A 14,416-nucleotide genomic window follows, 5' to 3' on the forward strand; every position below is an offset into this window, starting at 1 on the left:
GCTACCACCACAATGTTGGACGTGAACATCGCTACCACCACAATGTTGGACATGAACATCGCTACCATGACAATGTTGGGCATGAACATCGCTACCACCACAATGTTGGCCATGAACATCGCTACCACGACAATGTTGGACATGAACATCGCTACCACGACAATGTTGGACATGAACATCGCTACCACGACAATGTTGGGCATGAACATCGCTACCATGACAATGTTGGACATGAACATCGCTACCACCACAACGTTGGACATGAACATCGCTACCACGACAATGTTGGCCATGAACATCGCTACCACGATAATGTTGGACATGAACATCGCTACCACCACAATGTTGGACATGAACATCGCTACCACCACAATGTTGGACGTGAACATCGCTACCACCACAATGTTGGACATGAACATCGCTACCACGACAATGTTGGGCATGAACATCGCTACCACCACAATGTTGGCCATGAACATCGCTACCACGACAATGTTGGCCATGAACATCGCTACCACGACAATCTTGGACATGAACATCGCTACCACGACAATGTTGGACATGAACATCGCTAGCACGACAACGTTGGACGTGAACATCGCTACCACCACAATGTTGGGCATGAACATCGCTACCACCACAATGTTGGACATGAACATCGCTACCACGACAATGTTGGCCATGAACATCGCTACCACGACAATGTTGGACATGAACATCGCTACCACCACAATGTTGGACATGAACATCGCTAGCACGACAACGTTGGGCATGAACATCGCCACCACCACAATGTTGGACATGAACATCGCTACCACCACAATGTTGGACATGAACATCGCTACCACGACAATGTTGGACATGAACATCGCTACCACCACAATGTTGTACGTGAACATCGCTACCACCACAATGTTGGACATGAACATCGCTACCACGACAATGTTGGACATGAACATCGCTACCACCACAATGTTGGACATGAACATCGCTACCACGACAATGTTGGACATGAACATCGGTACCACCACAATGTTGGACATGAACATCGCTACCACCACAATGTTGGACATGAACATCGCTACCACCACAATGTTGGACATGAACATCGCTACCACCACAAAGTTGGACATGAACATCGCTACCACGACAATGTTGGCCATGAACATCGCTACCACGACAACGTTGACCATGAACATCGCTACCACGACAATGTTGGCCATGAACATCGCTACCACGACAACGTTGACCATGAACATCGCTACCACCACAATGTTGGACATGAACATCGCTAGCACGACAATGTTGGACATGAACATCGCTACCACGACAACGTTGGCCATGAACATCGCTACCACGATAATGTTGGACATGAACATCGCTACCACGACAATGTTGGACATGAACATCGCTACCACGACAATGTTGGACATGAACATCGCTACCACGACAATGTTGGACGTGAACATCGCTACCACGACAATGTTGGACATGAACATCGCTACCACGACAATGTTGGACATGAACATCGCTACCACCACAATGTTGGACGTGAACATCGCTACCACCACAATGTTGGACATGAATATCGCTACCACGACAATGTTGGGCATGAACATCGCTACCACCACAATGTTAGACATGAACATCGCTACCACGACAATGTTGGCCATGAACATCGCTACCACGACAATGTTGGACATGAACATCGCTACCACCACAATGTTGGACGTGAACATCGCTACCACGACAACGTTGGCCATGAACATCGCTACCACCACAATGTTGGACATGAACATCGCTACCACCACAATGTTGGACATGAACATCGCTACCACCACAATGTTGGACATGAACATCGCTAACACGACAATGTTGGACATGAACATCGCTACCACGACAATGTTGGACATGAACATCGCTACCACGACAATGTTGGACATGAACATCGCTACCACCACAATGTTGGACATGAACATCGCTACCACGACAATGTTGGACATGAACATCGCTACCACCACAATGTTGGACATGAACATCGCTACCACCACAATGTTGGACATGAACATCGCTACCACCACAATGTTGGACATGAACATCGCTACCACCACAAAGTTGGACATGAACATCGCTACCACGACAATGTTGGCCATGAACATCGCTACCACGACAACGTTGACCATGAACATCGCTACCACGACAATGTTGTACGTGAACATCGCTACCACGACAATGTTGGACATGAACATCGCTACCACCACAATGTTGGACGTGAACATCGCTACCACGACAATGTTGGCCATGAACATCGCTACCACAACAACGTTGACCATGAACATCGCTACCACGACAATGTTGGACATGAGCATCGCTACCACGACAATGTTGGACATGAACATCGCTACCACCACAATGTTGGACATGAACATCGCTACCACCACAATGTTGGACATGAACATCGCTACCACGACAATGTTGGACATGAACATCGCTACCACCACAATGTTGGACATGAACATCGCTACCACGACAATGTTGGGCATGAACATCGCTACCACCACAATGTTGGACATGAACATCGCTACCACGACAATGTTGGGCATGAACATCGCTACCACGACAATGTTGGACATGAACATCGCTACCACGACAACGTTGGGCATGAACATCGCTACCACCACAATGTTGGACATGAACATCGCTACCACGACAATGTTGGACATGAACATCGCTACCACGACAACGTTGGGCATGAACATCGCTACTACCACAATGTTGGACATGAACATCGCTACCACGACAATGTTGGGCATGAACATCGCTACCACCACAATGTTGGACATGAACATTGCTACCACGACAACGTTGGGCATGAACATCGCTACCACCACAATGTTGGACATGAACATCGCTACCACGACAATGTTGGACATGAACATCGCTACCACGACAATGTTGGGCATGAACATCGCTACCACCACAATGTTGGACATGAACATTGCTACCACGACAACGTTGGGCATGAACATCGCTACCACGACAATGTTGGGAATGAACATCGCTACCACGACAATGTTGGGCATGAACATCGCTACCACCACAATGTTGGACATGAACATTGCTACCACGACAACGTTGGGCATGAACATCGCTACCACGACAATGTTGGGCATGAACATCGCTACCACGACAATGTTGGACATGAACATCGCTACCACGACAATGTTGGGCATGAACATTGCTACCACCACAATGTTGGGCATGAACATCGCTACCACCACAATGTTGGACATGAACATCGCTACCACGACAATGTTGGGCATGAACATCGCTACCACCACAATGTTGGACATGAACATCGCTACCACCACAATGTTGGACATGAACATTGCTACCACCACAATGTTGGGCATGAACATCGCTACCACCACAATGTTGGACATGATCATCGCTACCACGACAACGTTGGGCACGTTGCACAGGGCAGCGGCGTGGTGGTGACACTTTTGTCTTGCAGCCCGAAGGCCTCTGGGTTCGATTAGCGACTTGAGCACCTCTCTTTGTGGAGTACGTGTGTCCCCCCCACCCCCTGTTCTGTAGGGTGCGATTGTGAGTTAGAGAGTGAGTGAGTGGAGTTTGTATGTTCTCCCCCTGTTCTGCATGGAGTTTCCTCCATGGTACCTGGTATTGGCCAAACATCCCCAAAAATTGTCCTAGCAAACGACTCAATTGGGATGACGAATTGCAACATCGCCTCCCCCTCCCTACTGCAAAATGGCACGACAACTCAGAAAAAAATACCTTGGGCGTGAAACAAGCACAATGATTATTGTTATCGTAACACCGTCACAACAACACAATTAGAACAACAAATAAGTAACGTGAAGCAAAAATCAACTCCCCCCGACACGACGAAATAAAACAAAAACGTGACGGGGCTTGGGCAAGAGGCGTCAGGAGACGATGTCCGGTGGTCAAAAGTCGACTCCACATGAATGAGTTCCTGCGCAGGTGCCCGGTGGCTCGTTGTGTCGTCGCGGGATCGCGAGAGGCGGCGGCGGCGGCGGCGGTGGCGGCTTGGGGAGGCTTTCATCCAGCAGTGGACCGAACACGGCTGATGACGGCGATGACGTCATCGCGAGCGTGGCGCGGGTCGGCGCACGTCGCGATGACCGTACGGGGCTACGGTCATGAGTAAGCGATTGTCGCGCGGAGCGTCACGTTCAGATCCGTCTCCACTCCCCTCCGCTTCGTGCAAACCTCAACAAGGTACCCCCCTCCCTCCCTCCCTCCGCCCCCCCCCCCCCTCCCGGTGCCGCCCCCCCCTCCCCTGCTGTCTCCCAAACCCCATCCCTCGCCACCTCCCCTCCCGCCGTGTGATAATTCCAAGCCGCCAACCCGAGCAGGTTTGGCGTCCGGTGGCACGCCGCTGCTACTTTCGCAGAGTTGGTTTAGCACCAATTACATTTCTCATTTTCACCCGCGGGCAGCCACACAAACACAGCGTCAGCACTCACGCACCCGCACATACGCAGGCACGCGCACGCACGCGCGAAGACGACAGCCACTTTCGAGCGATGCCTGTTCGGGTCGGCGCTGCGCACTGCGTTGGTGGTGGACACTGACGTGGCTACGGGCGAACTCCCACATGCCCAGGGGGGTCGGCAAACCAAGATAACAAGAAGGGGCATTTTTGTTTCTTCGAATTCGGTAGCAAAACAAAAAAAAAAGCCCCTCGATATTTCAAAAGCCGCCATTGCACGTGAATACGAGGCGGCGTTCCTTTAGAACTAACGTCACGAAGCAGTCCTGAAAGAGCCGAATGCGGCTCGGGACCCTTCCCCGATTATTTTTCTAACGCGACCCGCCACGGGTTGGTCGCCCCATGAACTTCACTCCTTGATTCCTCAACCCGCGTTGACGCTCGACCGGACGCTGAGCTGTCCCGTCCTGCACACTCAACCACCCGCACACGCAAAGATCACCCTCCATAGCCTTGAACTGACTTGTTTTAGGCAAGTGCTGCTAGGGAACACTCGTGAAGGCCGACACGGCACACGAGGGGGTGGGTGGCCAGCAACACGCCCGGCCGCCTTTGTCTTCCCTTACTTATGGAGATGTTTTGACACCTGGCCGAGTACTCATTTGAAGCTGAGTCGACCTAGGGGAGGCCCAAGACCGGATCAGATAATCGGGTTCATAGCACAGTGCACTAACCGCTGCACTACTACTCAACTAGTCACACACACTCACTCCTACATACACACACTCACTCACCCACTCATACATACACACAGTCACTCTCCCACTCACACACTCACTCACCCACTCATTCACTCACACACTCACTCACACACTTACTCGTACATATATACATACAGTCACTCTCCCACTCTCCCACTTACACACTTACCCACACACTCACTCACACACTCACTCCTACATACACACAGTCACCCACACACTCACTCCTACATACACACAGTCACTCTCCCACTCTCCCACTCACACACTCACTCACCCACTCACTCATACATACACACAGTCACTCTCCCACTCACACGCTCACTCACCCACTCACTCACACACTCACACACTCACTCGTACATATATACATACAGTCACTCTCCCACTCACACACTCACTCACCCACACACTCACTCACACACTCACTCCTACATACACACAGTCACCCACACACTCACTCCTACATACACACAGTCACTCTCCCACTCTCCCACTCACTCACACACTCACTCACCCACTCACTCATACATACACACAGTCACTCTCCCACTCACACGCTCACTCACCCACTCACTCACACACTCACACACTCACTCGTACATATATACATACAGTCACTCTCCCACTCACACACTCACTCACCCACACACTCACTCACACACTCACTCCTACATACACACAGTCACTCTCCCACTCTCCCACTCACACACTCACTCACCCACTCACTCATACATACACACAGTCACTCTCCCACTCACACACTCACTCACTCACCCACTCACTCACTCACACACTCACTCACACTCACTCGTACATATATACAGTCACTCTCCCACTCACACACTCACACACCCACCCACTCACCCACCCACTCACTCTACTGCAGGTCAATACACTTCTCTACGGCTTCTTCCCTTGCACTGCTCCACTTAAAAATTCCGTCCCATCACCTAAGTCCTTACCACCTTGCTCAAATGTATTAACCCTTGTCCATGACACCTTCGATAGTGCTGAACGTTGCTGGCCGTTTGGCGTCTTGTGCCTCTGGGTCTATGACTCAGCAACTAGGTTCGTGTAAACAAAATAAAGTCGACTCAACATGACACTCGGCCTTCCGGAGAGACAGAGTGGCGCTGGCCACCCACCCTCTCATTCACATTGCCGGCCTTAATAGGTGCTCACTAACTAAAAACTTGCCCCCCCCCCAACAGTCTATTAAGGCTACACGGGGAGGGGATCTTTGTGTGTGTGTGCGTGCCTGCCAGTAGCGTAACTCGCATGGGGAGTGGTGGTGTAGGGGTTAGTGCTGTGCTGCGCTACGAACCCGGTGACCCGAGTTCGATTCCCGCTCACGGTCAACTCCAGTGACGGTTATCTGAACCGGTCATGGGCCTCCCCTAGGTCGACTCAGCCTCAAATGAGTACCTGGTGCGATGTGTAAACATCGCCGCTGGGGAGACAAAGGCGGCCGGGCGTAGCGTTGGCCACCCACCCCCTCGTCTGCCGTGCCGGCCTTAATAGGTGCTCGCCAACAGCACTTGCCCCTACAGTCTGTGAAAGCTATACGGGGGATCTTTGTCTCTTGCCAGTAGCGTAACTAGCATGGGGACCGGGGGTACCTAGCCCCCCCGCCTGGTGACCAAAGGTACGAGTTGGCCCCCCCCCCGCCCACTGTTCACCACCTTGGGAGTCAAATCAAACACTGGTGCCCCAGTGTTTGATGGTGCCCCAGTGTTTGATTTGACCGAGCTGACAATGCCGTGACTCCGCCGCTGGTGCCTGCGTACGACGACAGCTCGGCTCTCAAAACGTCACCGGAGAGTCCCACACCCCCCACCCCCCACCCCCCCACACCGCCACCACCACCGCCGCACCCCCCAACCCAACCGTGGCACATTCCGAGGTTCCTCGGGTGCCGTGCACCTGCTGCTGGGGAGCGGCGCTCTTCCCTCAGCAGGAGTGCGTGAGCCTTGGCTCCACTTCAGGGAGACTCTGGGGGCGTCGGTCGTGCGGGGGGGGGTGGGGGGGTGGTGGGGGGGGTGGTGGGGGGGGGGTGGTGGGGGGGGGGTACGGAGCCCTCGGTTTCCCAGCCACGCCGGGCGGAGGCCGCGACGCGCCCGGCCCGTCGCGGCTTAAAAGCAGCGAGGGCCGTCGCCGAGGGGCGATGCATCTCGACCGTCGTCCGCTCGCTCGGTTTGACGACCGTCGTTAAAACCGCTGCTCGGCCTCCCCGCGACTGGTCGATTGACCGTACTTCACCGAAGAGGTGAATGCGGGTTAGTGTGTGTGTGTGCGTGCGGGGTGAGGTGGCGGCAGCGGGATCGAACTCAGGCGGGCCCCGGGCTCACTGCGCGCTAACCGGCGTCGCCACGGCGGCTCACCCGCGCCGTGTCCGTGCGTCGTGACGTCCGTGCGTCGAGCCGCGGTCGCCCCGTGCGTGTTGATCGCCAGCATCCGGTCCACCTGGCCCGAGAGGCCGAGGCTCTGGACCGTGCCGTGAAGGAGGGCGGCGTCTGCGGCAGAAACAGCGGCAGTGTCGGCAGCAGTACAACATTGTGAGCAGCAGTAGCAGCAGTGCCAGCAGCAGACGCAGCAGTGTCAACAGCAGCAATAGCAGCGATGTTAGCAGCAGCAGCAGCAGCACAGTAGGAACAGCAGAAACAATAGCAGCAATAATGCAAAATGAATATTTTAAAGTTTTAATGCAACGCGACACAATGTCCGCTCACATCTCGTAGAGAGAGCATGACCCAGAGGCACGACGAACCACAGACACGCGGGAAGGCAGCAGCTGCTGGATAAGCCGGCACCCATAACTGTCCAAGCTCTGCGATCCTCTATAGATGTTAAAGTGTTCTTGGCCAAAGGTGTGGACATTTAAAAAGTGGTGACAACCGAGCTCACCATATCCCTCCATGAAATTCCCGAGCATCGTCCGCTACACGTGCCTGCGAACCAACGGTGGACACCTCTGAAGTGAATCCACTGCTGGACGAAGCTCGGTCTGCCATCGGGGATTTGATTGACCACAAGTCAGCACACCGGTCCGCGTGGGCGAGTGAAGCGAGTTCGGACGTCGCTTGCCGCTGACGTCCGGTTCGTCATGCCCAGTTCTGCTCGCTTCCCACTTCATCGTGCCTGGCGGCGGCTTCCGGGATGAAGCGAATGAAACATCGACCGGCCTACGTCACACGGCTGAGCCGGTCGGCGTCAAGAAGCGACGAGGCCAGTGGCGGCCGCCGCTGCTGTATCCTGGGGGCAGGACGTGAGCTGCTCAGTTTGGTTCCTGGAGGAGCTCCCAGCACGTGGGGTGAAACGACGGACATGCGCAGAATGGCTCAAAAACACAGCGGCAACCGCTAAGACGGCCTCTTGATTGCCCAGTTGGAGTGGTCTTCTCATGCGCTCTGTTTGCCTCGCAGATGGTGTCTCACGTCAGATGGTTTGTATCCCCTCGCTGTCTCTGTGGTGTTGTCTGGTGTCTCCTCGTTGTCTCTGTGGTGATGTCTCTGTGTTGATGTCTCTGTGGTGATGTCTCTGTGGTGATGTCTCTGTGGTGTTGTCTCTGTGTTGTTGTCTCTGTGTTGTTGTCTTTGTGTTGTTGTCTCTGTGGTGATGTCTCTGTGTTGTTGTCTCTGTGTAGTTATCTCTGTGTTGTTGTTGTCTCTGTGTTGTTGTTGTCTCTGTGTTGTTGTCTCTGTGTTGTTGTTGTCTCTGTGTGGTGTTGTTGTCTCTGTGGTGATGTCTCTGTGGTGTTGTCTCTGTGTTGTTGTTGTTTCTGTGTTGTTGTCTCTGTGGTGTTGTCTCTGTGTTGTTGTCTCTGTGTTGTTGTCTCTGTGGTGTTGTCTCTGTGTTGTTGTCTCTGTGTTGTTGTCTCTGTGTTGTTGTCTCTGTGTGGTGTTGTTGTCTCTGTGTTGTTGTCTCTGTGTTGTTGTCTCTGTGTTGTTGTCTCTGTGTTGTTGTCTCTGTGTGGTGTTGTTGTCTCTGTGTGGTGTTGTTGTCTCTGTGTTGTTGTCTCTGTGTTGTTGTTGTCTCTGTGTTGTTGTTGTCTCTGTGGTGTTGTCTCTGTGGTGTTGTCCGGTGTCCCCTCGCAGTCTCTCTGTGTGGCCCTGCTCACCGGCCATCTGCAGGGCGGGGGTCTGCGCGAGTCGGCACAGCCCGGTGAGCCGGGCCTGCAGCTCCCTCTGCACGGCGCCCACCACCTCGCCGAGCAGCCCGGCCCTCGCCACGCCACGCCAGAACCGCAGCACGTGGTCTAGGGGCAGCACGCGGGGGAACGCTTTCGTTAGGCAGCCCACGCCATCGTCAGGCCTTTCAAGATGTTCAGGCGCAGCGCGGAGACTGCTTGCTCATGCCACGGCTGGGCGGAAGACACGTGGTCGGTGTGGAAGAGTAGGTCAAATATGCCCCACCATGGCTCTTCGTAGCTCCCTCTGTCGCTCGCGATTATGGTTGTTATTATTATTATTATTAAGCGTCTTCGGGACTTTCTCTTCTGCCGTTTCAATTCAATTCGGTGTGAATTTGTTACACGGAAAATAGCATTTAGCCAGCAACCCAGCTAGTTTGGTGGCAGAGGCCTGCGGCCACGAACAACAACAACAACAATTTTAAATCAACCGTGTGAGTCTTCTGTATTCATTACTCTCACCTCTTCGAACATTCAATTCAATGTTTAAATGTTACATGGAAAATCCCGTTTTAGCCAGTTACCTAGTTAGTTTCGGTGGCAACGGCCCACAGCTGCTAACAACAAGCACAACGGAGTTTCGATTTAAAGCTTTCGTGACTGCAAGGATTCATCTTCTTGGTTCTTTCGGTAAAGTCATTCTACGTGACTTTACCGAAAGAACCAAGAACAACAACAACAACAGAGTTACTGTTGGGGTGCAGAGGAGCACAGTCAGCAGCCAGCCAGGACACACGTGAGCTATACATTATTGTAACATTTTAAAACAATACAAATATTTAAAGAGGTCAAAAGCACACCGTCGTCAACACCACCAACAGTCTCTATCCCTCTTTCTCCGCTCTCGTAAGAGCGCCCCCCCCCCCACCCACCCACCCCCTCTGGACACAAACACGAGACATGCAACGTCTCCCATGATGATCACACAAAGACTCTCAAGACGTAGCCACATTAAGATGTCCGAATTGCATCGTGCCGGCACAGTGCAGGGGCCGTTTGCGACACCACGGGACGCAGCGCGGCAGCGATTGGCCGTGCCGTCTCTTCACCCAGCAAAAGCCTCGACCGGGCACCGCGAGCAAAAGTCGACGCGGTAGCAGGCGACGGCGACGATGACCGCTCGACAAACCGTGCGGTGCCGCTACCTGGCAAGTCGCTGTCCTGCTCGGAATCGGGGGAGCAGCTCTGGTCGGCCCGGTCCGCTCTGGCGACCATCGTGAGCTTCTGTGCCCGGTCCTCCCCGGCGTGCGTCACCGCCGCTTGCCCGTTCATCATCGCGGCCGCGGCCGTGGCCGAACCCGCGCCGAAGCGTCCCCTTTTGTTGCCGCCGCCGCCGCCGCCGCCGCCCACCGAGGCCTCCCCGCTCCGCTTGACGGCCTCCCTCGCCCTCAGCGAGCCGTCGTGCCCCGGCCGCCCGGCCGCCCGGCCCGCTCCCTCGCCCATCGCGTTCGCTCGCCTGCTCTCCTCCGACCACTCGCGCTTCACGGCATCGCTCAGGCTGCCGTGCCCGTTGCTGTACGCCAGCCGCTGTGCCGCCCCTGCCTGCTGCTGCTCCTGATGCTGCTGCTGCTGCAGCTGCTGCAGCTGCTGCAGCTGCTGCAGCTGCTGCTTGTGGCCACCGACGTTGAGGGCCGTCGCGTCCTCGCCCGCTTTGCTCGCGCGCTGCTTGATGACGCCCCTGCGCTGGTGCTGCCCGCAGCCGCTCACGACGTAGCGGCGGTCGCCCTTCAAGAAGCTGCCCGGCCAGCCGGAGGGCCGCCCGCCGCCGGGCCACAGGGACGCGGCGGCGGCGGCGGCGGCGGCGGCGCCCCCCCCGGGGCCGCCCAGACCGCGGGGCTCATGCTTGGTGCTGCGGCAGCTGGAGGAGCAGGCGGTGTCGTGCTGGTAGAAGTCCAGCCGCCCGGCGTCCATCACCTTCCTGAGAGACGGGCGCGGTGCACGAGGGGGGACAGCGGCCGGCAGCCAGGCGTGAGCGAGCAAAAGCGCAAAACTATTAAGAAGATCGAACTAAAAATATATTTGAGGGAGCGTCTATTATACATGTGAGAGCAAACCGGAGCACCTGCATAAAGCCTACACATGCGAGGGGGCAACACTCTATCCCATACAGACAGGTGATATTGGTCCACGTCGCATTCTCCTGGTGAGTAAGGGCACGGAATCTCCTCGACTCCGACAGGGAGGTAGTTTCGCAACGTCTGTGTGATCCACAAACCCTTGCTGCGTCTACACTGCTGGATTACAGGACACGTGCATAGCCACCACCTCCTGGCTAATCGCTATCTTGTCCCAACTATCTCACCTCACCTCATCTCGCTACGTCTATATCTCTTGTCTATATCCCTTCTTGAAGAGGAATTGAAACCCACGATATATACATGTCAGGTGCTGTAACCAGTGCCACCTTGCGAGGTTCTTGGAGTTTGTTTCTGGTGGCAGGGGTGCGCTATTGGTTTCAGAAGCAGAATCGGAATATATATATTTATACTGGACGGATCCGAGGAGCTTTCAATTTATTTTTCACAGATGTCCAGCAGGTTTGCCTGGCATGGTGGCGCGTGCCTGTGGAGACCAAGGGTTGGAGGATCACCGAGTCTTGCCAACCTCCATAATCGGCTGGGCCGTGGTGTCGAGTCGAGTCGTCATGTCACACAATCCGGTTGACTTCTATGCCCACGATACGTCATAAGAGGTTTTTTTTGGGGATTAGATCGCGTAAAAATAAATGTGTCGCTAAACCCGCCACCGCCCGACACGGCCAATTAGTAAGGTTTGTCACGTGCCCGCGACATTTACAATTCGAGCACCGCGACGTTTCGCCGGTAGCTACAGCCGGCCTCACCAGGCGGCAGCCAGAGTTGTGGAGACATCGCCTCGTCCTGTTTCGCTCTCATGGATAATATTGGTCGCGAGAGCCTACGTGTTAAATTGCCCGCGGTACACCTGTCAAACCCCTGCGTGTGAGAAACGATAGTTTGCCGCGCTTTGCAAAAAGGTGTATGAATGAGTCTAAATGTTACATTTAAGTGAATGCAAAAATAATGATTGACAAATAAGAGTAAAATGAAGTGAGCGAGAGCGAGTTGAGATCGATCCTGGCATCGCATCACCATGAGGGGCGGTGAAGTCTGTACAAAACATACACAAAAGCCAAGAATGAATGGAAATGGGACGGTAACTAAAAAGAGAATCGAATCGCAACCCTGAATTATGACGATTCGTAGGATCGTTGCTGGGTGATGGCGTGAGTGATTCTGAGCTGAGTGTCTTCATTCAATTTATTTATTCAGTGTTGAACCAGGCTGGCCAGGATTGGGCAAAGACGTTTCACCAATTTTCACCCAGGAGGTCACGGACTTATTTCTGAACTCATCACTAAAAGGGCACACAAACACCTTTAGTGCGTCCTATAGTTACGAACGCACGAGTGAAAAAAATGAAACAATTAGAGAGCAGTGGGACACGAGCAGAAAAAAGTTGATCGACCAAAAAAACCGTAGCAAAACAACAACAAAAGCAAACACCGCGGCTCGCCGACCTTAGCATGACCCCTCCGAGGCGGATGGCCCTCTTCCAGTCCTTGAGGCTCGCGCGCCCGGCCAGACACACGAACTCCTTGGGGGTGATGAGCTCCTCCTTAACCTGCACAGACAAAACACGGTTGGAGTGGGGGGGGGGGTGGGGGTGGGGGGGGCCTGCGCCCTGAACCCGCACGGTGAACCTGCACGGTGAACCCGCACGGTGAACCTGCACGGTGAACCCGCACGGTGAACCCGCGCCGTGAACCCGCACCGTGAATCCGCACCGTGAACCCGCACCGTGAACCCGCGCCGTGAACCCGCGCCGTGAACCCGCACCATGAACCCGCACCGTGAACCCGCACCGTGAACCCGCACCGTGAACCCGCACCATGAACCCACACGGTGAACCCGCACCGTGAACCCGCACCGTGAACCCGCACCGTGAACCCGCACCGTGAACCCGCACCATGAACCCGCACCGTGAACCCGCACCGTGAACCCACACCATGAACCCGCACCGTGAACCCGCACCGTGAACCCGCACCGTGAACCCGCACGGTGAACCCGCACCCTGAACCCGCGCCATGAACCCGCGCCGTGAACCCGCACCGTGAACCCGCACTGTGAACCCGCACCATGAACCCGCACCGTGAACCCGCGCCGTGAACCCGCACCGTGAACCCGCACCGTGAACCCGCACGGTGAACCCGCGCCGTGAACCCGCACCATGAACCCGCACCGTGAACCCGCACGGTGAACCCGCACGGTGAACCCGCACCGTGAACCCGCACCGTGAACCCGCACAGTGAACCCGCACAGTGAACCCGCACCGTGAACCCGCGCAGTGAACCCGCACGGTGAACCCGCACGGTGAACCCGCACGGTGAACCCGCACAGTGAACCCGCACCGTGAACCCGCACCGTGAACCCGCACCGTGAACCCGCACCGTGAACCCGCACCGTGAACCCACACGGTGAACCCGCACGGTGAACCCGCACGGTGAACCCGCACCGTGAACCCGCACGGTGAACCCGCACCGTGAACCCGCACCGTGAACCCGCACGGTGAACCCGCACGGTGAACCCGCACCGTGAACCCATGCCGTGAACCCGCGCCGTAAACCCGCGTCGCTCTCCCAAAAGAGGGACGCGACCGAAGACGCAAGACGGCGTGACGCCTCGTAGCCATCATCGTCCCCATTCACATGGTTCCTGGCTTGTTCCAACTCGTCCGCACAGGTCAGGCTTCTCTCCGTTTTGGGCGAGCGTGTAACCTGAGCGTGTAATTTGCATATCAATCTGCATATATATCACCTTTCCTCTACTTTCGTATGTTTTGCATTGTTTGTGGTTGCAACTTTCTGAAACGCCCCCTAGCAATTGAGCTGCACCTGTGGTGACTGCTATATCGGGCAGACGAAACGACATGTCTCTGACCGAATTCGCGAGCACAAATCAG

The 14,416-nt window shown here is 55.0% G+C and overlaps 1 protein-coding gene across 2 annotated transcripts in view; it reads right to left on the reverse strand.

The window, feature by feature from the left end:
* Positions 1–14,416, reverse strand: part of LOC116941571 (uncharacterized) — a 52,332-nt gene that overhangs the window by 4,189 nt on the left and 33,727 nt on the right. For both annotated transcript variants that reach the window (XM_032952752.2, XM_032952753.2), the window contains 4 exons: positions 12,975–13,078; positions 10,582–11,354; positions 9,365–9,502; positions 7,629–7,760 (listed from right to left, as the gene is read on the reverse strand). In XM_032952752.2, the coding sequence (XP_032808643.1) occupies positions 7,629–7,760; positions 9,365–9,502; positions 10,582–11,354; positions 12,975–13,078 (1,147 nt within the window). The remainder of the gene's footprint in view (positions 1–7,628; positions 7,761–9,364; positions 9,503–10,581; positions 11,355–12,974; positions 13,079–14,416) is intronic.

This window comes from Petromyzon marinus, chromosome 12 (genome assembly GCF_048934315.1).
Source record: "Petromyzon marinus isolate PM22_M1 ecotype Great Lakes invasive population chromosome 12, UKy_Petmar_22M1.pri1.0, whole genome shotgun sequence".
NCBI classification, from domain to species: Eukaryota; Metazoa; Chordata; class Hyperoartia; order Petromyzontiformes; family Petromyzontidae; genus Petromyzon; species Petromyzon marinus.